The sequence below is a fragment of the Cynocephalus volans genome, chromosome X (genome assembly GCF_027409185.1).
Source record: "Cynocephalus volans isolate mCynVol1 chromosome X, mCynVol1.pri, whole genome shotgun sequence".
NCBI classification, from domain to species: Eukaryota; Metazoa; Chordata; class Mammalia; order Dermoptera; family Cynocephalidae; genus Cynocephalus; species Cynocephalus volans.
Window position 1 is genome coordinate 168,412,409 of NC_084478.1, and position 22,483 is coordinate 168,434,891.

The 22,483-nt window shown below is 38.0% G+C and overlaps 1 protein-coding gene across 1 annotated transcript in view; it reads left to right on the forward strand.

Moving 5' to 3' along the window:
- Positions 1–22,483, forward strand: part of LOC134368549 (structural maintenance of chromosomes protein 1B-like) — a 76,136-nt gene that overhangs the window by 37,390 nt on the left and 16,263 nt on the right. Inside the window, exons 13-18 of the mRNA XM_063084983.1 lie at positions 3,088–3,225; positions 10,471–10,587; positions 12,206–12,312; positions 15,272–15,413; positions 16,303–16,448; positions 17,859–18,012. Of these exons, the coding sequence (XP_062941053.1) occupies positions 3,088–3,225; positions 10,471–10,587; positions 12,206–12,312; positions 15,272–15,413; positions 16,303–16,448; positions 17,859–18,012 (804 nt within the window). The remainder of the gene's footprint in view (positions 1–3,087; positions 3,226–10,470; positions 10,588–12,205; positions 12,313–15,271; positions 15,414–16,302; positions 16,449–17,858; positions 18,013–22,483) is intronic.

A 22,483-nucleotide genomic window follows, 5' to 3' on the forward strand; every position in this document is an offset into this window, starting at 1 on the left:
GCAGCTTCTGTGGAAAATAGTACAGTGGTTCCTCAAAAATAGAATGATCCAGCAATTCTACTTTGCGGTGTCTACCCAAAAGAATTGGAAGCAGGGTCTCAGGGATATTTGTACACGCATGTTCATAGCAGCACTATTCACAATAGCTAAAAGGTAGGAGCAAGCCAAGAAGTGTCCATCAGTGGACGAATGGATAAAAATGTGGTATACACATGTGAGTACAGTGGGCTGAGGGAATGGAGAATGAGTAGTTTAATGGACTTAGAGTTTCAGTTTTACAGAATGAAGCTTTCTGGAGATTATTGCAGGGCATTCAATATTTAAACAGTAAACTGTACACTTAAAAATGGTAAAGATATTAAATTTTATGTGTATTTTACCGCAAATAAAAAAAAATAAGACTCTGGGTTTAGAGCTGGCTGAGGTCTATGTGATATAATTCTAATGTTATGTAAACCATTCTAACTCATGAAAAATATGGAAACTTCCCAGTTCATTTTACAAAGATAGTATAACTTTAATATTAAATATAAAGATAGTACAAAAAACAAAACTAAAAACTAACTTCCCTTATGAATATAAAGGCATAGTTTATATTTTTGCATCTAAAAAGGGAAAAAGTATTCTGCTCACAATAGGAATAAATGTAAATATGAAGGAACAGTAACTCCATAAATATAAGCAATTATCATGGGTCAATTAAGAAAAATAAAAAGACAAAAGAAGAGAAATAGAGAGTAGAATAGTGGTTACCAAAGGGAGGGGACAGGGGACTGGGGAAAGGTTGGCAGACCGGTACATAGTTACAGTTAGATAGGAAGAATAAGTTCTGGTGCCCTAGGGTGGCAATAGCTAATAATGTTGTATGGTATATCTCAAGACAGCCAGAAAAGAGGACCTTGAATGTTATAACCGCAAAGAAATAATAAATGTTTAGGTGGTGGATATGCTAACTATTCTGATTAGGTCATTGTACAATATATGCATGTATTGAAACAAAAAACTATCCCATAAACATGTACAACGAAAAAAATTTTTTTAATTTAAAAAGAAAGCTATATCTTATTGAAAGACATAAAACAACTGAAAGACATGCTATATTCATAGGTTAGAAGACCTTCAATATATAACATGAATGCAATTTTAATTAAAATAGTACCAAGGATTTTTTAATTGATAAAATGATCTTCAGTTCTTACACATGAATTTTCTTGAGACTAGTAAAAATATATATATATAATAAAAGAGAGTGAGGTAGGACTTCCCCTGCCAGCACACAGAATGCTCTGAGAAACCATTTTAATCTAGTTGATGTCGTATTGGCATAGAAATGGACAGATTAGTAAAACTAGGAATTCCAGAAATAGAGCCCAGTATATCTGACAGTTTTGTATATAACAAAGATGACATTTCAGTTCAGAGGTAAAAGGATAGATGATTTTTGTGCCCACAAAGTAATTATCTCTGTACTCACAAAGTAATTTTGTGCCCCATATTATGACACACATAAATTCTAGATGGATTAAAAAATGAATGTAAAATAATTTTTATTGTTATTTTTAAAAAGATGACTGGTAAGGGGATCTTAACCCTTGGCTTGGTGTTGTCCGTGTTGTCCAGTGAGCTAACCGGCCATCCCTATATAGGATCTGAACCCATGGCCTTGGTGTTATCAGCACCGCACTTTCCCGAGTGAGCCACGGGCCGGCCCCTAGAAGTTTTGAATTTCAATGCGATCAAATTGTGTACAATTTGCCTGGTTGTTTTAAAATGTACATAAGTTTTAAATGAAGACGATAGGCTGTATCCTATTAAAGAACTCTTTGCAAATTGACATGAAAAAGACATTGTGATAGAAACACCTGGGCAAGGGATAGGGTTAGATAATTCAATGAAGAAGACATCTATATGGCCAGAAAACATGAAGAAATGTTTGATATAGAACATAGTACTCAGGGGAATGCAAATTAAGATTACTTTATGCCTATCAATAAGACATGGAAAAGTAAATATATGTATAAAATTCTTAATGCCAGTGGAGATGTAAGGAAAAGAGTACTCACGTTATTTATAGAAATGAGAATTGTTACAGCTTTGGGGAAAGTAATTCAGTATCAGCTATTAAAATAAAAACGTGAATACTAGGGCTGGCCTGTGGCTCACTTGGGAGAGTGCGGTGCTGATAACACCAACGCCACGGGTTCGGATCCCATATAGGGATGGCCATTTAGCTCACTGGCTGAGCGTGGTGCTGACAACAACAAGCCAAGGGCTAAGATCCCCTTACCGGTCATCTTTTAAAAAAAAAACAAAAACAAAACTTTTGACCCATGAATTTCACCCAGGGAATTTATTGAATGGAAATAAAAACATCAGAACTTGAGGGTATACATTCAGGTATGTTGTAGTATTGTTTGTGGTTGCAAAAACCTGGAAACAAAGTAAATGCCCATTAGTAAGAGAGTAATTGAATAATTTTGGTACAGTCACACTCTGGAATAATATGTAGCCATTGAAAGAATGAATTTAGAGCTTTATCAGTTGACTTTTGTGAGTAATTGAGTGAGAAAAGAAAAATGCAGAAAAGCAGTATCCATATGATTCTAAATTTGCAAACAAGCCTGAAAAACCAACGTATATAGGTGAATATATATACACTTCGTATACTTATATGTCCTAAGGACTTCGAGTAAAAATACAGAACATATACGAGGGAGTTAATTTGTGTTAGCAATAAGGTGAGGGAAGGGAGGAGGGAATGGGGGAGGCAGGTAAAAAGACAAGGATGCATGAAAAGTGAGGCAGTGAGTCACGCCATCCTGCCGATGCCGTTTCTCTGTGTCGAGGGGAACACGTCCACTCCATGTTCTTCATTTTTCATACCTAGCTCTTCCCTGTTAGAATGTGTATTGGTTTTTCGAAAAGTTCGTATGGCATCTTGGTTACTCCAGATGGCTGATGTACTTAAATGCCAGGTCTCTTATCAGAAGGAGGGGGGTTGTATGTAAAAAATCAGTGAATTATTACTTTGAAAAGTGAAAGTGCTTTTCTACTGTAAAATGTTCTTTTATATCTCTTCTTTCTTAGGATTTAAGGAAGACACTCCGCAAGGAAACAGATTTGAAACAAATACAGACTCTCATACAAGGAACTCAAACACGACTCAAATATTCACAGCGTGAACTAGAGATGATTAAAAAGAAGCACCTTGCTGCCTCTTACCAGGTACTGCAGACTTACACAAAATGTAATGGAAATTAGAACGACAGCAGACTTTCAGGGATTCTGTAGATAGCATCATGTACTTTTTAGATACTTTACCTTATGATTGAGGTTATATTATTGTCCTTTAATTATTTTAATGGTACTTAATCTTGTTATCCAACTATACTTGAATTCCTCTTAACTCATGGATACCTCTTTTATTCTATTTTTTTTTTTTTTATAGTTTCTGATCCATTTATATTTTTCTAAATGGCCATCCAGTTATCTCGACAAATTTTTTAAAGACTGTCTTCCCCTCAATTTTTAGAATCCAATTTTATCTTATGCCACATTTTGTTTTATACTTATCACTTGCCAATTTTTCTAACTTTGGGGGGCTTTCCTGTCTATTCTTTTTTTTTTTTTTTTTTTTTAAATTTTATTTTGTCGATATACATTGTGGCTGATTATTGCTCCCCATCACCAAAACCTCCCTCCCTTCTCCCTCCCCCCCCAACAATGTCCTTTCTGTTTGCTTGTCATATCAACTTCAAATAATTGTGGTTGTTATATCTTCTTCCCCCCCCCCCGGTTTGTGTGCGTGTGTGTGTGTGTCTGTGTGTGTGTGTGTGTGTGTGAATTTATATATGAATTTTTAGCTCCCACCAATAAGTGAGAACATTTGGTATTTCTCTTTCTGTGCCTGACTTGTTTCACTTAATATAATTCTCTCAAGGTCCATCCATGTTGTTGCAAATGGCAGTATTTCATTCGTTTTTATAGCTGAGTAGTATTCCATTGTGTAGATGTACCACATTTTCCGTATCCACTCATCTGATGATGGGCATTTGGGCTGGTTCCAACTCTTGGCTATTGTAAAGAGGGCTGCGATGAACATTGGGAAACAGGTATACCTTCGACTTGATGATTTCCATTCTTCTGGGTATATTCCCAACAGTGGGATAGCTGGGTCGAATGGTAGATCTATCTGCAATTGTTTGAGGAACCTCCATACCATTTTCCATAGAGGCTGCACCATTTTGCAGTCCCACCAACAATGTATGAGAGTTCCTTTTTCTCCGCAGCCTCGCCAGCATTTATCGTTCATAGTCTTTTGGATTTTAGCCATCCTAACTGGGGTTAGATGGTATCTCAATGTGGTTTTGATTTGCATTTCCCGGATGCTGAGTGATGTTGAGCATTTTTTCATATGTCTGTTGGCCATTTGTATATCTTCCTTAGAGAAATGCCTACTTAGCTCTTTTGCCCATTTTTTAATTGGGTTGCTTGTTTTCTTCTTGTACAGTTGTTTGAGTTCCTTATATATTCTGGATATTAATCCTTTGTCAGATGTATATTTAGCAAATATTTTCTCCCACTCTGTTGGTTGTCTTTTAACTCTTTTAATTGTTTCTTTTGCTGTGCAGAAGCTTTTTAGTTTGATATAATCCCATTTGTTTATTTTTCCTTTGGTTGCCCGTGCTTTTGGGGTCGTATTCATGAAGTCTGTGCCCAGTCCTATTTCCTGCAGTGTTTCTCCTATGTTTTCTTTAAGAAGTTTTATTGTTTCAGGGTGTATATTTAAATCCTTAATCCATTTTGAGTTGATTTTAGTATACGGCGAGAGGTATGGATCAAGTTTCATTCTCCTGCATATGGATATCCAGTTGTCCCAGCACCATTTGCTGAAGAGGCAGTCCCTTCGCCACTGAATAGGCTTGATTCCTTTGTCAAAGATCAGCTGACAGTAAGTGTGTGGGTTGATTTCTGGATTCTCTATTCTATTCCATTGGTCAGTGTGTCTGTTTTTATGCCAGTACCATACTGTTTTGGTTATTATAGCTTTGTAGTATAGCTTAAAGTCAGGTAGTGTTATGCCTCCAGCTTTATTTTTTTTGCTGAGCATTGCTTTGGCTATTCGTGGTCTTTTATTGTTCCATATAAATGTCTGGATAGTTTTTTCCATTTCTGAGAAAAATGTCTTTGGGATTTTGATGGGGATTGCATTGAATTTGTATATCACTTTGGGTAGTATGGACATTTTCACTATGTTGATTCTTCCAATCCAAGAGCATGGGATATCTTTCCATCTTCTTGTATCCTCTCTAATTTCTCTCAGCAGTGGTTTGTAGTTCTCATTATAGAGATTTTTCACCTCCTTGGTTAACTCAATTCCTAAGTATTTTATTTTTTTGGTGGCTATTGTAAATGGGCAGGCTTTCTTGATTTCTCTTTCTGCATGTTCACTATTGGAGAAAAGAAATGCTACTGATTTTTGAGTGTTGATTTTGTATCCTGCTACTGTGCTGAAATCATTTATCAATTCTAGCAGTTTTTTTGTAGAGGTTTTAGGCTGTTCGATATATAGGATCATGTCATCTGCAAACAGGGACAGTTTGACTTCATCTTTTCCAATCTGGATGCCCTTTATTTCCTTCTCTTCTCTGATTGCTCTGGCTAGTACTTCCAACACTATGTTGAATAGGAGTGGTGAGAGTGGGCATCCTTGTCTAGTTCCTGTTCTTAAAGGAAAAGCTTTCAGCTTTTCCCCATTCAGGATGATATTGGCTGTGGGTTTGGCATATATGGCTTTAATTATGTTGAGATACTTTCCCTCTATACCTAACTTATAGAGGGTCTTTGTCATGAATGAGTGCTGAACTTTATCAAATGCTTTTTCAGCATCTATAGAGATGATCATATGGTCCTTGTGTTTGAGTTTATTAATATGGTGTATCACATTTATTGATTTGCGTATGTTGAACCAACCTTGCATCCCTGGGATGAATCCCACTTGATCGTGATGAATAATTTTTCGTATGTGTTGCTGTATTCTGTTTGCTAGTAATTTAGTGAGGATTTTTGCATCTATATTCATCAGGGATATTGGCCTGTAGTTTTCTTTTTTGGTTATATCTTTACCTGGTTTTGGTATCAGGATGATGTTTGCTTCATAGAATGAGTTTGGGAGATTTGCGTCCGTTTCAATCTTTTGGAATAGTTTGTAAAGAATCGGTGTCAATTCCTCTTTGAATGTTTGGTAAAATTCTGCTGTGAATCCATCTGGTCCTGGGCTTTTCTTTGTTGGGAGTCTTCTGATAACAGCTTCAATCTCCTTTATTGTTATTGGTCTGTTCAAATTTTCTACGTCTTCACGGTTCAGTTTTGGGAGCTTGTGTGTGTCCAGAAATTTATCCATTTCCTCCAGATTTTCAAATTTGTTGGCGTATAGTTGTTTATAGTAGTCTCGAATGATTCCTTGTATTTCAGATGAATCAGTTGTAATATCGCCTTTTTCATTTCTAATTTTTGTTATTTGAGTCTTCTCTCTTCTTTTTTTTGTTAGCCATGCTAATGGTTTGTCAATTTTATTTATCTTTTCAAAAAACCAACTTTTTGATTCGTTGATCTTTTGAATTGTTTTTTGGTTTTCAATTTCATTCAGTTCTGCTCTGATCTTAATGATTTCTTTCCGTCTGCTAACTTGAGGTTTGGATTGTTCTTGTTTTTCTAGTTCTTTAAGGTGAAGTGTTAGGTTGTTCACTTGCCATCTTTCTATTCTTCTGAAGTGAGCGTTTAATGCAATAAATTTTCCCCTCAATACTGCTTTTGCAGTATCCCACAGGTTTTGGTATGATGTATCATTGTTTTCATTAGTTTCAATAAATTTTTTGATTTCCTGCTTGATTTCTTCTTGGACCCATATGTCATTAAGTAGAATGCTGTTTAATTTCCATGTGTTTGTATAGTTTCCAGAGGTTCGTTTGTTATTAATTTCTAGTTTTAATCCATTGTGGTCTGAGAAGATACATGGAATAATTCCAATTTTTTTGAATTTATTGAGACTTGATTTGTGACCTAATATGTGATCTATCCTGGAGAATGATCCATGTGCTGATGAGAAGAATGAATATTCTGAGGTTGTTGGGTGGAATGTTCTGTAGATATCTGCCAATTCCAATTGGTCTAGAGTCTTGTTTAGATCTTGTGTTTCTCTACTGATTCTTTGCCTAGATGATCTGTCTAATATTGACAGTGGAGTGTTCAGGTCCCCTGCTATTATGGTATTAGTGTCTATTTCCTTCTTTAGGTCTAATAGAGTTTGTTTTATAAATCTGGCTGCTCCAACATTGGGTGCATACATATTTATGATTGTTATGTCTTCTTGATGGATCAGTCCTTTTATCATTAAGTAGTGTCCCTCATTGTCTCTTTTTATGGTTTTTAGTTTAAAGTCTATTTTGTCAGATATAAGAATAGCTACTCCAGCTCGTTTTTCTTTTCTGTTTGCATGGTAAATCTTTTTCCATCCTTTCACTCTTAGTCTGTGTGAATCTTTATGGGTGAGGTGGGTCTCTTGTAGACAGCATATAGTTGGGTCCTGCTTTTTGATCCAGTCAGCCAGTCTGTGTCTTTTAATTGGGGAATTTAAGCCTTTTACATTAAGAGTTGTTATTGAAAGGTGTTGATTTATTCCTAGCATTTTATTGGTTGTTTGGTTGTCTTAAGTGTCTTTTGTTCCTTGCTTTCTGATTTACTGTTTGGTTTCTGTGTTTGTTGGTTCCTTAGGTTGTAGATAGTGTTTTTGTTAGCTTGTTTTCTCTTCATGAATGCCATTTTTATTATACTAGCGGGTTTAGATTTTTCTTGGGTTTTTATGGCAGTGCTAGTTATTTTTCAGGAACCAAACCCAGTACTCCCTTGAGGATTTCTTGTAAGGGTGGTCTTGTGGTAGTGAACTCCCGCAGTTTTTGTTTGTCTGAGAAATATACTATTTGCCCCTCATTTCGGGAGGATAGCCTTGCAGGGTAGAGTATTCTTGGCTGGCAATCTTTGTCTTTTAGTATTTTGAAAATATCATCCCATTCCTTTCTAGCTTTTAGGGTTTGTGATGAAAAGTCTGATGTTAACCTGATTGGGGCTCCCTTATAGGTGATTTGACGCTTCTCTCTTGCAGCTTTTAAGATTCTCTCTTTGTCTCTGAGTTTTGCCAATTTGACTATGACATGTCTTGGAGAAGGCCTTTTTGGGTTGAATACGTTTGGAGATCGTTGAGCTTCCTGGATCTGAAGATCTGTGATTTTTCCTATACCTGGGAAGTTTTCTGCCACTATTTTGTTGAATATGTTTTCAATGGAATCTCCATTTTCCTCCCCTTCTGGAATACCCATGACTCGGATATTTGATCGCTTATGGTTGTCTGATATCTCTCTCAGATTTTCTTCAATGTCCTTGATTCTTTTTTCTTTCTTTTTGTCTGCTTGTGTTATTTCAAACAGCCCATCTTCAAGTTCAGAGGTTCTCTCTTCAACTTCGACAAGCCTGCTGGTTAAACTCTCCGTTGTGTTTTTTATTTCGTTGAATAACTTCTTCAGTTCAGCAAGTTCTGCTACATTTTTTTTTCAGGACATTGATTTCCTTGTACATTTCCTCTTTCAGATCCTGTATACTTTTCCTCATTTCATCATGATGTCTAGCTGAGTTTTCTTGTATCTCATTCAGTTTCTTTAGAATTATCACTCGAAATTCCTTGTCAGTCATTTCAAGGGCTTCTTGTTCTATAGGATCTAGAGTTTGAGATTTATTAACTTTTGGTGGTGTACTTTCTTGATTTTTTGTATTTCTGGTATCTTTTTTTTGGTGTTTATTCATTGTGGCCGGGGGTTTCACAGTCCACCGGTTTGAGACTAATGACTAACTAGGATGTTGCTGTGGTTGCCAATTTCGTATGGCTCCCTCCGTGACTGCTCAGTTGGCCTCTAGTGCCTTGTGTGTGTGGTTGCCTCGGGTCTTGGGCTTCTCCGGGGAGCCACCTTTCTGGTCAGCTTGGACTCTGCTGGGCTGGTGGGTCACGTACCACAGGGTGTGTGATCTCTGTTGAGCTTTCACTTCCTGTGCAGGACTTCTCCCTGTTCCGTGTGCTCTGGCCCAGGCTGTTAGATCGTGCAGTAGCGACCCCACCGGGTGTGTGGTTTTTGTCGAGTCTCCGCCTCCCTGGCCGCACGTCTCCCCACTCTGTGCGCACTGTGCTGGGCTGGGGCGTGTCTTCTGCACCCCTCGTCTAACAGCTGGGCCTTCAAGACCCTGCTCGGTACCGCCTCGCCCAGGAAGTCTACCAGGTTTCTGCTGCGCACAGACGACCGGTCTCTCTGGGTGCCTTTGTGGCACTATGTAGATCTTTCTCGGGTCTTGTTCACCTTTGTATCCCCCCAGTATAAACCGAGTCTAGCGCCCACCTGCAGCCTGGTCTCCGGCAGGTTCAAGCGGACCTGGGAACTCTCCTACCACACTATTCCCAACCAGAAATTCGTTAGGCTTTTTTCCAAACTGGTGGCCGCACAGATGGTATCTGCCTCCCAGTAACAGGGAGTTTACCTGGGGCCGGAGTCCAGGGTATGGTGGAGTGACAGTCGGCCCGCCCGTACTTCCTTGCCCTCCCGAAACTGGCCCGGGACGCCCTCCGCCACCAGCCCCGCCAGAGAACCGCGGAGGGAGTAGGAGCCAAGGCCGGTCCGCAGGCTCCGGAAAGCCTGGCGCCAGGCCAGCAAGTGGGAGGGCTCAGTGATGGCCGAGCAGGGCGGAGCTGCCCGCACCTGGGAAAATGGAGGCAGCACCAGCGGTGAGTGGGCTGGTGGTGCAGGCGGGGGCCGCTTGGGCATCCACCCCCCGAACAGAGCTGTGCCAGGGATCACTCACAGTGCTGTGCCAGGTCGGGTGCTCGCTCTCTGTCTCTGGTTTGCCGCCTTTCCCAGTTCTGGGCCGCTGCCGCCTCGGGCTGTTCAGTCGCGGCGCGGCTCGGGCGCTCCCAGGAATCTTCTTTAATGCCGGCCTGAAACCTCGAATCCTGAATAGGGCAGCTGGCCGCCTTCAGCGCGGCCCCGGCCTCCGGGATCCTGGCTGCATCCACAGCAGCCCTGGCGCCGTGTTCCCTGTTTCGAGACTCACTTTTGCAGCTAAGAAACAGTTCTTTTCCTGCTCCACACTTTAAAGCTGTTGTCTGTAAATGAGGCAGCCTCTCCTGCCGGGGGCAAAGTGGCGGTCACCCCCCACGACCGGTCAGCAGCAGCAGTCCTCCCTTAAGAGATGGCGAGAGGAAGGACCACAAGTTTTCCGGCTGCCTGAGTCCCAGTGGCCGCCTTTTCCACCTCAGCTACTCCGCGCCAGCCGCTGCAGCCGCCGCCATCTTGAAAAAAAAAAAACCTACCTCTTTTATTCTAAAAGGCACCTTTCATGCATGTTTAAAAATGTTTTCTCCTTTGTTATTAGGAACAATCTCAGCTACAAAGTGAACTACAAAATATTGAGTCTCAATGTACTAAGTTGAGTGAAGGAATCAAAGAAAGACAACAAAGAATTAAAGAATTTCAAGAAAAGATCGATAAGGTCATAAATGTTATATTTATTATTGAATGACATATAGAATATAGTTCTAGACCAGACACCAGATTTAGGACTCCTTGTATATGGGCTAAAGCAAAGGATGCTAGTTAACAATGCCCTATCAGAGACAACATGTAAGCTAAGTTTTATTGGTTTGCCAAATTAATTTCCTTGTATCTTTTGAGAACCGCTATTGCTCATCTCAAGATACAATGACCAGTGCACACTGCCTTCTATCCAACCTCTCCTTGCCCATTGTCAAAATTAAAGTCTCTTCCTTTATCCCACTGTCCTTGACACCAAGGGGTAGAGAACTGTCATTTACATTAACTTTTAAGGTTCCTCATTTACTCAATAGTTATTTTTTTCTAAAATCTACTAAATGCCAGGCGTGGTGCTTGGCTCTTGGGGCAAGACTAATTTGGTTACCTAGCCTGTGCTTATAAAGTGTCAGGAAATTTCTAATTTAACTTATTCCACTGTTGAGTATCTCTGATCCTCCAAGAGTTATTTGTCATATCATCACTCTGTAACTTGCATCCATTGCTTTTAGTTCTGCTTTTTATCACGTGATTTGAAACCAGACTCCTGTTGCTCATTAATTATCTCTTCTCCAGGTTAAATATCCCTAATTTCTTTTATCAATTTCATATTACCGTGGACTTAAGGCCAGTTTTGGTATACATCCTCTGGATGCTCTGTTGTTTGCCAATGCCCAGAACAGAGCATAATGTCAAAATATTTTCTGATCAGTTCAGAGTCTCATGCATATAACGCTGTGCATATAACTTTCCACGATTTGGATTATCTACTTGTGCTAATTGGATCGATCTACTGCATCGATCTTATCACATTTATATTTAATGTACATTCAACTAAAATCTAAAAGTTTTTAACATGTCCTTCTGTTAAGACAGGTCTCTCTCATCCTACAATTATACCTACATGTAGGGCTTTAAAAATATTTGAGTTAAATTTTATTTTGTTGGATTTAGCTCATTCTAGTTTTTCCAAATCTGTTTTTTTTTTCTTCCCCAAAAAGATGACTGGTAAGGGGATCTTATCCCTTCACTTGGTGTTGTCAGCACCACTCTCACCCAGGTGAGCCAACTGGCCATCCCTATATGGGATACGAACCCATGGCCTTGGTGTCATCAGCACCACACGCTCCCTAGTGAGCCACGGGCCGGCCTGTTCCAAATCTTTTTGGTTCTTAATTCTATGCTCTATTCCTCTTGTTTTTATACTGTCTAAGATGCTATAACATTACTCATATGAAAGAATGTTTTCTCTGTTTACATAGAATGTTATATTTTGGTGTGACTAAAGTAAGTGACTAAATCTTTCCAATTTGATATTAAACACTTCATAAAGCCAAAACACTTAATAAGGCCAATTGCAAGCTTTCTTTATTGGTTTTCTGAATAAGAAATTTGAAAATAGATGGACATAGTTTATGGAATTAAAGGAAGAGAAAACACTGGCTCCTCAGAGTACAGTAATGTTTGGTAGAATTAGTTTTTGACCTAATCCACAAAAATGTAAGGGGGAAAATTTATATTTAAGCATTTGTCTATATGTTTCCTAAAATTATTAAACCTGTTTTAAAATCATTTAAAAGGTAGAAGATGATATTTTTCAATGCTTCTGTGAAGAAATCGGTGTGGAAAATATTCGTGAATTTGAGAACAAACATTTTAAACAGCAACAAGAAATTGATCAAAAAAGGTATTTTTATTAAGCCGTTGGTAAGCAACTTCCATGCAGGTAAAAGTAATAAGTATTATTTCAAAATTTAGAGGATTTATGCCTGAGGTGGTTTTTATTTTAGTTCCTCCAGAAATAGCTAGTAAAAAATCATATTATACAGAGATCTAGTTCTTTCATTCCATAATTTTTAAAAGAGAGCACAGATATACAAAATCAGAGAATGGGCTCATAATTACACATGTACCAGTTATTAAAAGAATAATTTAACAGTAATTTGCTTGGTTGTCTGTAAATATCCATATATGCAGGTAAAATTGATAATTTTCAATAATGTATTACTAGAAGTTACCCAAAACAAGATAGAAAAATCTAAGGATGCCAGTTACCATAGGAAAAGAAAGTAAAAATGCTTCCTTCCCACCCCATCCCCACATGCACCAAGCATATATGGTTTCACAGATGAATCATCCCAGCAAAATTTAAAGGCATGAGTAATGTCAGTGTTTAATGTTTAAACACATGTTCAATATTTGAACTGTTTCAGTGTGTAGAAGAGGAGGAAATGCATTTTTTCTGAAATAAACATAATATTGATGCCAAAATTCAAAAAGGTACACATAAACATCTGCCAGGCACAATTCTAGGCACTGAGGATATTGGACAAGAAAGGTCAAGCCTGTACCTATTCTAGGTCCTTTGCATTTCGATGTACATTTTAGGATAAGCTTTTCAGTTGCTGTAAAAAACCTGCTAAGGTTTTCATTGAGATTGTGTTGAACCTACAGATCAACTTGGAAAGAATTGACATCTTAAACATACCAATTCAAGGGGATGGTATCGGTCTTTATTTAGGTCTCTCTTAATTTCTCTCATTAATGGACTTTAGGGTTTTTTTGATAATAACTACCGGAAAAAAAAATGGTCTTTAGTTTTCATTAAACAATTGTGCATGTTTTGTTAACATTTATTTATTCCAAAGTATTTCATATCTTTATGCTACTGTGAATGGAATTGTTTTAAATTTTCAATTTAAAATTGTTTGTTGGTAGTATATTGAAATAAAATTGGTTTTTGTTATTTGAACTTGTATCCTGAAATCTTGCTAAATTTATTTATTATTTCTGGTAGCTCATTTATAGATACTTAGGATTTTCTACATAGTCATATTGTCAGTGAAAAAAAAGTTTTATTTCTGCCTTTCCAGTTAGTATATCTTTTATTTCTTTTTCTTGCCTAATTGTACTTGCTAGGACTCTAGTACAATGTTGAATAAAAGTGGTGTGAACAGACATCCTGCCTCATTCCCAGTCATAGCGGAAAAGCATTCAGTCTTTCATGATTAAGTATATGAACTTCAGAATGCCCTTTATCAGATTAAGGAAGCTATCTTCCATTCTTACTTTATAGACATTTTTTATCATAAATGAGTAAATTTTTTTAAATACTCTTTCTGGTACCTATTGCGATGATTGTATGGTTGGGTTGGGTTTTTTTTTAGTTTATTAATAGTAAATACATATGATAGTACATTATATTGATTAATTTTGGAATATTAATCCACCTTCCATACCTGGGATGAACCAAATTGGTCATGATCTTTTTCACATGTTTTTTGGGTTTGACTTGTTAAAATTTTGTTATGGATTTTTACGTCTATGTTTATGAGTGCACTCATCTGTAGTTTTCTTGTAATGTCTTTGTCATGTTTTGGTATCATTGTAATGCCAGACCCATAAAATGAGATGGGAATTGTTCTCTCCTCTTCTTTTTTTTCTGGAGGAGTTTGTATAGAATTGGTATTGTTTCTTCCCTAAATGTTTAGTAAAATTTGCAAATGAGGCAACCAAAGCCATTCACCTTTTTTGTGGGAAGGCTTGTGGTTTTGTTTGCTTTTTACAGTTTTTAATTTTACTAGCATTTACAATTTATGTCAAATGATATACAATAAATGTTTTCTTTTAAAACTAAATATTCCATTAATAATAATAAATGAGAATATCCTATTAAAAATAAGATTTCTTGAATTTTAAAAGTGAGTGATTTAAAGAAATAAACAATATAGGACAGGCAATAACAGAAAGCTTTTTAATTACTAATTTTAGTTTCCTTCATAAGACTTAGTATAATTCTAGTTATTTTTTTTTGCCACTGGTTTGCTTTGGTAGTTTGTGTTTTTCAAGGAATTTGTGTATTTTATGAGTTGTCAGATTTATTAATGAAGTTATTCACAATATTTTCTATCCTTTTTAAAGTCTTCAAGGTCTATACTGATGTGCTTTCATTTATGATATTGGTGATTTGTCCTGTCTTCCTAATATCTAGCTAGAAGTGTATCAGTTTTATTGATCCTTTATAAGAACAGGTCCTGGTCTTATTGATTTCTCTGTGGTTTGTCTGTTTCTATGTTATTCATTTCTGCTGTTGAATGTTTCCTTCCTTCTACTTATTTTGTTTTCATTTACTCCTTTTCTGACGTTTTAAGATGAAGGTTTACATTATGTATTTTATATTTCTCTTCTAATATAAGCATTTCAAGCTATGTATTTCACTTTATGTACTGTTTAAGCCATTTCCCACAAATTTTGGTATGTTGTATTTTTATTTTCATTCTGTTCAAAATAATCTCTAATATCCCTTGTGATTTTTTTTTTTTCTGTGACTCTGGGTGATTATTTTCTTTTATATCTGTAATAGTTTATGGTTATGAATTAAAATTCATTTCACTTTAGAGATACATATGAAAATATTTACAGAATTGAAATTACATGAGGCCAGATGGGAAGGGGCGGTGAGTGTGGTTAAAGATGAAACAAGATTGAGCAAAAATTGATAATTATTACAGTTGAGTGAGAGCTACAAGGGGGTTCATTATAGTATTCCTCCCAGTTTTTTATTGTTTTGAAAATTCCATAAGAAACAGTTAAAAAAATCAGTGTACTCTGCTTAACACTTATAATGCTTGACTTTATTATACCAGATTAGACTTCGAAAATCAAAAAACTCGGCTTAATATTCAACTGGAATTTAGTCGCAATCAGCTTAAGGAGAAACTGAAAAACACCAACACATTAAAAGAAATTATCCAGAAATGTAGAGAAGACATTGAAAACCTGAACAAGGTAATAATGGTGGCTGAAGTGCCTCTCTATTGAAATTATAACATCCTTCCTTGAATAAACATGTTGAGCTCCTGAAGTGTCCTAATAGTGATAGAAGGAGTCGGGGGCAGATTTGAGAAAATGTAAAATCAGCAGAGCTTCATGAATTATTGGATGTTGAAGTGGGAGAAAGGGCAAAGGGGATGCTACCAGTGACTGCTAAATTCTAACCTGGATGATTGGTGATGGTAGAATCAGGTTAAGGAGTGAAAATTCTGGAATCTTGGAGCTTGAATTCCCTTTGTAACATCTAGATGGCAATTTCCAGCAGGTAATTAAAGAGTACGTAGATAAGGGGAGAAGTCTAGGCTGGAGATACAGATTTGGGAGTTGCTGGTTATGGGAGTAAATTGAAACCATATGAGAATGGTTGAGACTCCCAGGCAGGGAGGTAGGTAGTGAAGAGCAGTGGAACAATGACGGGATTGTGGAAGGTGAGCAGTTAGGTTAAGAGGAGAGCCAGAAGAGGTGGTATCATAGAAGCCCCAGAGTTTCAGGAGGGAGGATGTGATGAAGGCTGTCCAAAAGGTACAGTCAGGAAAATGTCTCTTTAATTTCATATTAGAGGTCATAGTAGCAAGACCACTTTCACTGGACAATGGAAACAGAAGTCAAATAGCAGTGAGCTGAGTAATGAATCCAAATGAAGGCCGGAGGCAGGTGGTGATTACCAGTTTCCAAAAGCATAGAATGAGAGTGTGTCACAATGTATGATAGAGGTTCGAGCAGCACACAGAATAAGGAGACTTATCGTGGAATGAATGGTTTGGTTTTATTGGTAATAAGGTAATCTGTTGACCTTATTCACATAAAAGATGGTAAATCTACAATGCAATTCCTTTCCATTCAGACTGAAGAAAACTGTCTGCAAATCGTGGATGAACTCATGGCAAAGCGGCAGCAACTTAAAGACATACTTGTCACTCAGAATTCCAACATTGACAAAGTTCAAACTCAACTTGAAGAGGAACGGAAGAAGTTTTTGGCTGTTGATAGGTAATTAAGAATTCATCATTTGCAAAGACCTAGCCAGACTTCTAAACATGTATACCATCAATTGGAAATTTCAAATGTTCTGGGTTGTTTTTTTGTTTGTTTGTTTGTTTTGCATGTGGCTGGAATGGAACCAAGGCCTTTGGTGTTATAACACCATGCTCTAACCAACTGAGCTAACCAGCCAGCCCAAACATTCTAATTTGGGGGAAAACCAAGAGAGGTGGTTAGTTGTTTAGAGTAAATAATTCTTTCTGATGGATGAAAACATGAACCTGTATTGAGTCCCTTACCTTCAATCCCTCTTAATACTGGTATCTTCCTGCTGTACAGAGATTCCCTGTAGTCTGTGCAACAGAGCACACAGGGTCAGAGAGTAGAATGTAGAGCCACACTGCCTGGGGTCATGTCTCAGCTTTGCAGCTTACATACTATGCCTTACTTTCATCATCAGTAAAATGAGATAATAATAGTGCTTACCTTATACAATGCTGTGAGGATTAAAAGAGTTAATATTCATATGGCACTTAGAATAGTGCATGGAACACGATGAACATACATTAGCCATGATTGTGATGACACTTTGAACCGGCTGGCATGTTGTACCAGAATGACATCTGCTTTCCTGTAGGACGGACAGGACTGTGGGTGATCAGATGAAATGAACTCTGGTTTTGCTCAGCTTCACGGCATTTCACAATTTTCCTCACTGTCCAAAGATCTTCATTGTTTCAGAAAGTTCTCTGTCTAAGATTCTTTAGTAGAATTAATGTGTGTTTAGTCTTGATTTTTTTATTCTTGTATTTAGTTTAAACAACATTTGTTCATTTTCCTATTCTTGAAAACCATAGTCCTTCCTTCCTTCTTCCTCCCTCCCTCCCTCGCTCTCCTCCACCCAGTCCTCTTTCTAGGTCCCTATAAAATCCCACAATGTTTCAGCTGGTAAAACCCAAGCCCTTATTTTCAGATAGAAGGCCTTACATTAGTGGTGGCGGTGGTAAAGAAACTTAGGATAATTATGTGTGTAATAACTAAGTTGGTAAGACATTTTTCTTGCTAAGAGACTTTTTGTCTTGGTTTGAGATTCTAAAATGTAGAGCTTATATTTAAGGGAGAAATGCAGCTTGAAAAATATACAGATTTAAAAATAGCTAGGAAAGCACTGTATATTTGTTAACCCTGATTAAAGCAGTAATGTTTATGATTGAAAAATGTTCCCTTGGATTGACTATTTACATTTATTGCCTTTTGCTGGAGTGTTAATTTGTAAATGAGTAACATCAATGAGAAACTAGAGCTTATCGCACTAATAGGAAAAAATATTTTGTCATGGAAGTTTATAACATACATTTTTCTTCCTTGGTGCTACTTTACACAATGAGTAAAATCACTTTCATATCTGTGTATTTATAGGGAAGTGGGAAAGTTGCAAAAAGAAGTTGTAATCATGCAGACTTCTCTGGAAAAGAAACGATTAGAGAAACATGACATGCTGCTTAATTGCAGAGTTCAAGACATTGAAATAATTCTTTTATTGGGGTCGTTGGATGACATCATTGAAGTGGAGGTATTCTATCAAATGATTTTAAAATATGTGCAGTTGTATGGAAATTAACGCAATGCCCTTTGACTGCTTATTCTTTCTTTTGTTCTATAACTCCTTTAGGGGTGAGAAAGACATCTTCTTCCAGGAAGGAAAATGGGCAAAATGGTTGTCATTCTAGAGGATTAGGCATTTTGTGCATTTCTCTTTTCTCTTTTGTTAATCATGTCTCCTTAGCTCTACAGGATGGATCTCTGTTTCTTACTTACATACTATATACACAAAAGAAAACAGAATTAAAGCTATTGGAGTTAAGTACATTTTTGCACAATGAACGGCAGGCAGTATGCAAGTCACCTGCCAGCAGGAGCAGTTCCCTGCACTCTCGTAACATTGTAGGTAATGTGTGGAGGGATCTTGCTCTGCACCTTCACCAACAACTGTATCAAGGTGGTTCTCGGAAGAAACAGGTCCCACTGAGTATCTCCACGTGGTGAGAGTGCAGGGAGAGGCGAGAATGGACACCCAAGAAATCACAAGATAAAACCAAGGCCCACTAATGGTCAACATTTCCCTATTGGCCTTTTTTCTTAAATTTTCACCACATTCTTATTTTACAGGATACTTTAGGATGGTTGGAAGTATGTGCCCTTACTTCTCTCCCTCATGTTAGGGAAAGATGACTGTTCAGTTCAGAAAGAATGTCTTACTATTAGCTAATCCTGAGTATAGGAAAAGTAGTTATTTATTTTGCCTCTCAAGTCATCCGTGAGTTCTTACTGAGTGTGTTAGTCAATCTCTTCTCTCTGGTCTCCCTTCCATGTCCTCCTCTCCTTCCTACTGTGCCTCCAGACACTCAGAAATGGACTCAGTTCCATCCAGTTATCAGCTCCATAAAAGGCCTTGGGTCCTTTGGGTTATTCAGAATGAAACATCTATAAAAGAAGCTTTTCTCTTGCTAATATTACCCACTTTTCATAGCATAATTCTGGTGTGATACTATACTGAAAACTCTTTGTCTTTTTTCTCTGTTTTAATAGATATCACTTTCTAGACAGGAGATAAGGAAAGGAGAAGACCCTTTCCTGGCCACAAATGACATAAACCCAACTCAAACAGCTTTAAGATTAAAAAAAATAGAAAGAAAGAAAGAAAGAACGAAAGTAGGAGTAAAGGGATGGGGTGGAGTGGAGGAGGTCTCGCGCATAGCTGAATTCCGGAACTTGAATGCTGCCAGAGATGTATTGGCTTTGTTTTCCCAGATCAACTCTCCCCACAGAGCTGGAGGTGTAAACCACTGGCTTTGACTAGAGGGGACAGAAAACTTTGTCCTGCCCTCTCTCAAAAAAATCTTGTCGAGAATTTGGATTGGTTTATTCTGGGTCATGTACTCACTCTTGCAGGTGTGTGAAAAGAGGGGAAGAGGGTCCTGTTAGCAGCAGAAGTAGGTGGGAACAGAGAAACAGTACACATTGTACTACAGAAAGAAAGACAATGTCTGTTTAAAAGTCAAGGTAATTTAAAAGAGGCTTGTTATCGAATGGAATAGAGGAGGAAGCAGTTTTAATGACTGACTTCTCCATAAATGTTGGTCAGTAACAGTGTTGCTGTTCTGGTCCCATTGTTATTTCAGTTACTGAAACTTCAGAATTATTCTCCAGCATGCCCACCATCAATGTGAAATTACTTATATCTTTATTAGCATGAAAGACTTCCATATTTATGGAAAGGTATTTCAAAGCAGGTATAGTAATTAAGACTTTAAGGTGAATTCATATTGAATTATTATCTAAAAAGAAAAGTGAGACTTCCAGTTTCTAGTTCAGCATGTAGAGGCTTGGAAGTGGCCACTCTGTCTTAAGAACAAGTAAACGGTTGAAGAAAATGAAAAATCAATAATTTATTAGATTCAAGAGAAGTAACTTCAGAGGTCAAATTGCTGTCCCCAGAATTGGAGAGACAGACAGTTGAATACACAGCATCACATTTTACCAGAGGAGAAACCCATGAGCAGAAATCTCCATGGGGAACGAGTGCTACTGGGGTAGGAAAACCTAAACTGTAGTTTCTGAATTGCTGGAGGTTCAGTGTGGACCAGCCTAAGAGATAAAAAGACAAAAAAGTCTGGTTTCAGGGGACCCAGGCATTGTGAATATCAGAGAAAAATCCCCTTATGCTTAAGGCAGGGGGAGGAGGAGAGGAACCATTCTGATAGCCACAGAATTCCATTGTTTTTAAGGTCTGTCCACACGTGAAACTATTTAACCAGAGCCTAACCTTCTGGGGTTTTATATTAGTGCCTGATCCCTCTGAGGGAAGGGAAATACCCAACTCCAGTCAACTCTAGCCACCCTGTTCCACCTAAGGGGAAAAAAATAACTGAGAAACACTTGTGAAGTTCAGTCTATGGACACAAGCTTGTAAAAACTGAGACCTAATCATAGGAGTGTAGAATGCTTCTCCTCCCCACAAACCTCACCACCGAATTGCTAAAGTCCTGTTTACAGCAGTTCCTTTTACCCAGTACATCATGTTTGACTATCAAGAACAAAAGTCCAAGACATACTAAAAGGCAAATAATACAGTTTGAATAAATGGAACTGTCATCAAAACCAGAATCAAATATGGCAGGGGTCTTGGAATTTCCAGACCAGGAACGTAAAATGACTGTGATTAATAAGCTAAGGAATCTAATGGAAAAGGTAGACAACCAGAAAGATCAGGTGGGCAGTGTAAGCAGAGAGATGGTATGTTAGTCTCTTTCTGTTGCTTTTAACAAAACACCTGGAACTGGATGATTTATAAGGAAACAAAATATATTGCTTACAGTTCCAGCTGGGAAGTCCAAAGTCCAGGGAACACATCTGGTGAGGGTCTTCAGTGATGGCTTTACAACAATTCAGCGTTCTCACATGGCAGAAAACGGCTGAGAGAGAGAACTTGTCATATGCTCTCCTGTTAAAGCTCTCATAACCATGCCTACAACCACATTTATTAGTCCATTCTCTAGACATGGTCCTCAGAATCTACTCACCTCTTCAACGCCCCACCTCTCAATTATCATAATAGGATTTCCCACCCTCTTAACACTTTGACAGTGGGGACTAAGCCTCCAATACATTAAATTTTGGGAGGACACAGTTCAATCCATTATAGATGGAAAATCTAAGAGAACAATAAAGAAATGCTACAGGCCAAAAACACATGAAGAACTTTTTTGGTGGGCTTATTAGTAGGTTGGACATGGCTGAGAAAAGGATATCTCTGAGCGTGAAGATATCTCCATAGAAACCTTCAAAACTAAAATGTGAAGAGAAAAAAGACTGAAAAAATAAAAAAACAGAACAGGGACCCTCCTCCCACAACCAGGCAAACTGCCAGTGTCATGGGACCCATTCAGGGTCCTAAGGCATGGAACCGGGGACCAGACCCCCTTCCACAACCAGGCACACGACCATCGTCACCACCAACTAGGTAAGCATGCCAAAAACATCACTTCCATGTGGGTGGCCCACTACAGCCTCCACAATAACCATGGCTGCCACAAAAGCAGCTAGATGCCACAACCACAGTGCAGATGGTCTGCCAGCCTTTGGAGTGCATTGACACAAGGAGAGTCACCAGCAGAGACCAAAGAAAAGAAGAGGCTGTCTCTGTCCATAAAGCTTATTCCATAGTGACAGGAGAAGCATCTGCTCTACAGTAATACTGGGGGACCTGAACACACCTCTCAGCATTGGATAGATCATCTAGGTAACAAATCAACAGAGTAACCATTACTCTTTCAGAAGGAAAGAAGAAATCTAGGGTAATTAGAGGGGGGAGGTAGAGGGAGAGGGTAAGGGGGAGAGATTGAACAAGGCGTATAAAGAATAAGTATGATTTGTAACAATATATATGCTAGTAATATTGATTTGATCAACAAATGTCAATGTCGAATCCCCCAAATATGTATAATCAATTGATTCAATAAAAAGAAAAAGAAAAGAAAAGAATAAAAACAGAACAGAATATTCAGGAATCGTGGAAGAGCTGCAAACGGTGTAAGCAGAGAATACCAGAAAAAGAAGAAAGAAACTAACAGAAGACATATTGGGAACAAGGACTGAGAATTTCCTGAATTTAATGTCAGGCATCAAACCACAGATCCAGAAAGCTCAGAGAACAACAAGAAGGTGTTTGGTGGTGTCTTTTTAGATAACACCTAAGGCATGACCCACTAAATAAATAAATGACAAGTTGGAGTTTATTAAAATTAAAAATTTTTGCCGTGGAAGAAACTATCAAAGGAACGAAAAGACAAGCTACAAACTTCTAGAAAATATTTGCAAAAGACATATCTGATAAAAATCTGAAATATAGCAAAGCTGAAGGAGCTGCTTGGAGTCTACACAGTTGTGCTCCCGTAAAGGAGATGATACTGTACCCCACCCTCTGTGGCTCACAAGCCTTCTTCACCTTCTTAGAACTGGAACTGTTGCAAGAGGGTGTCCAG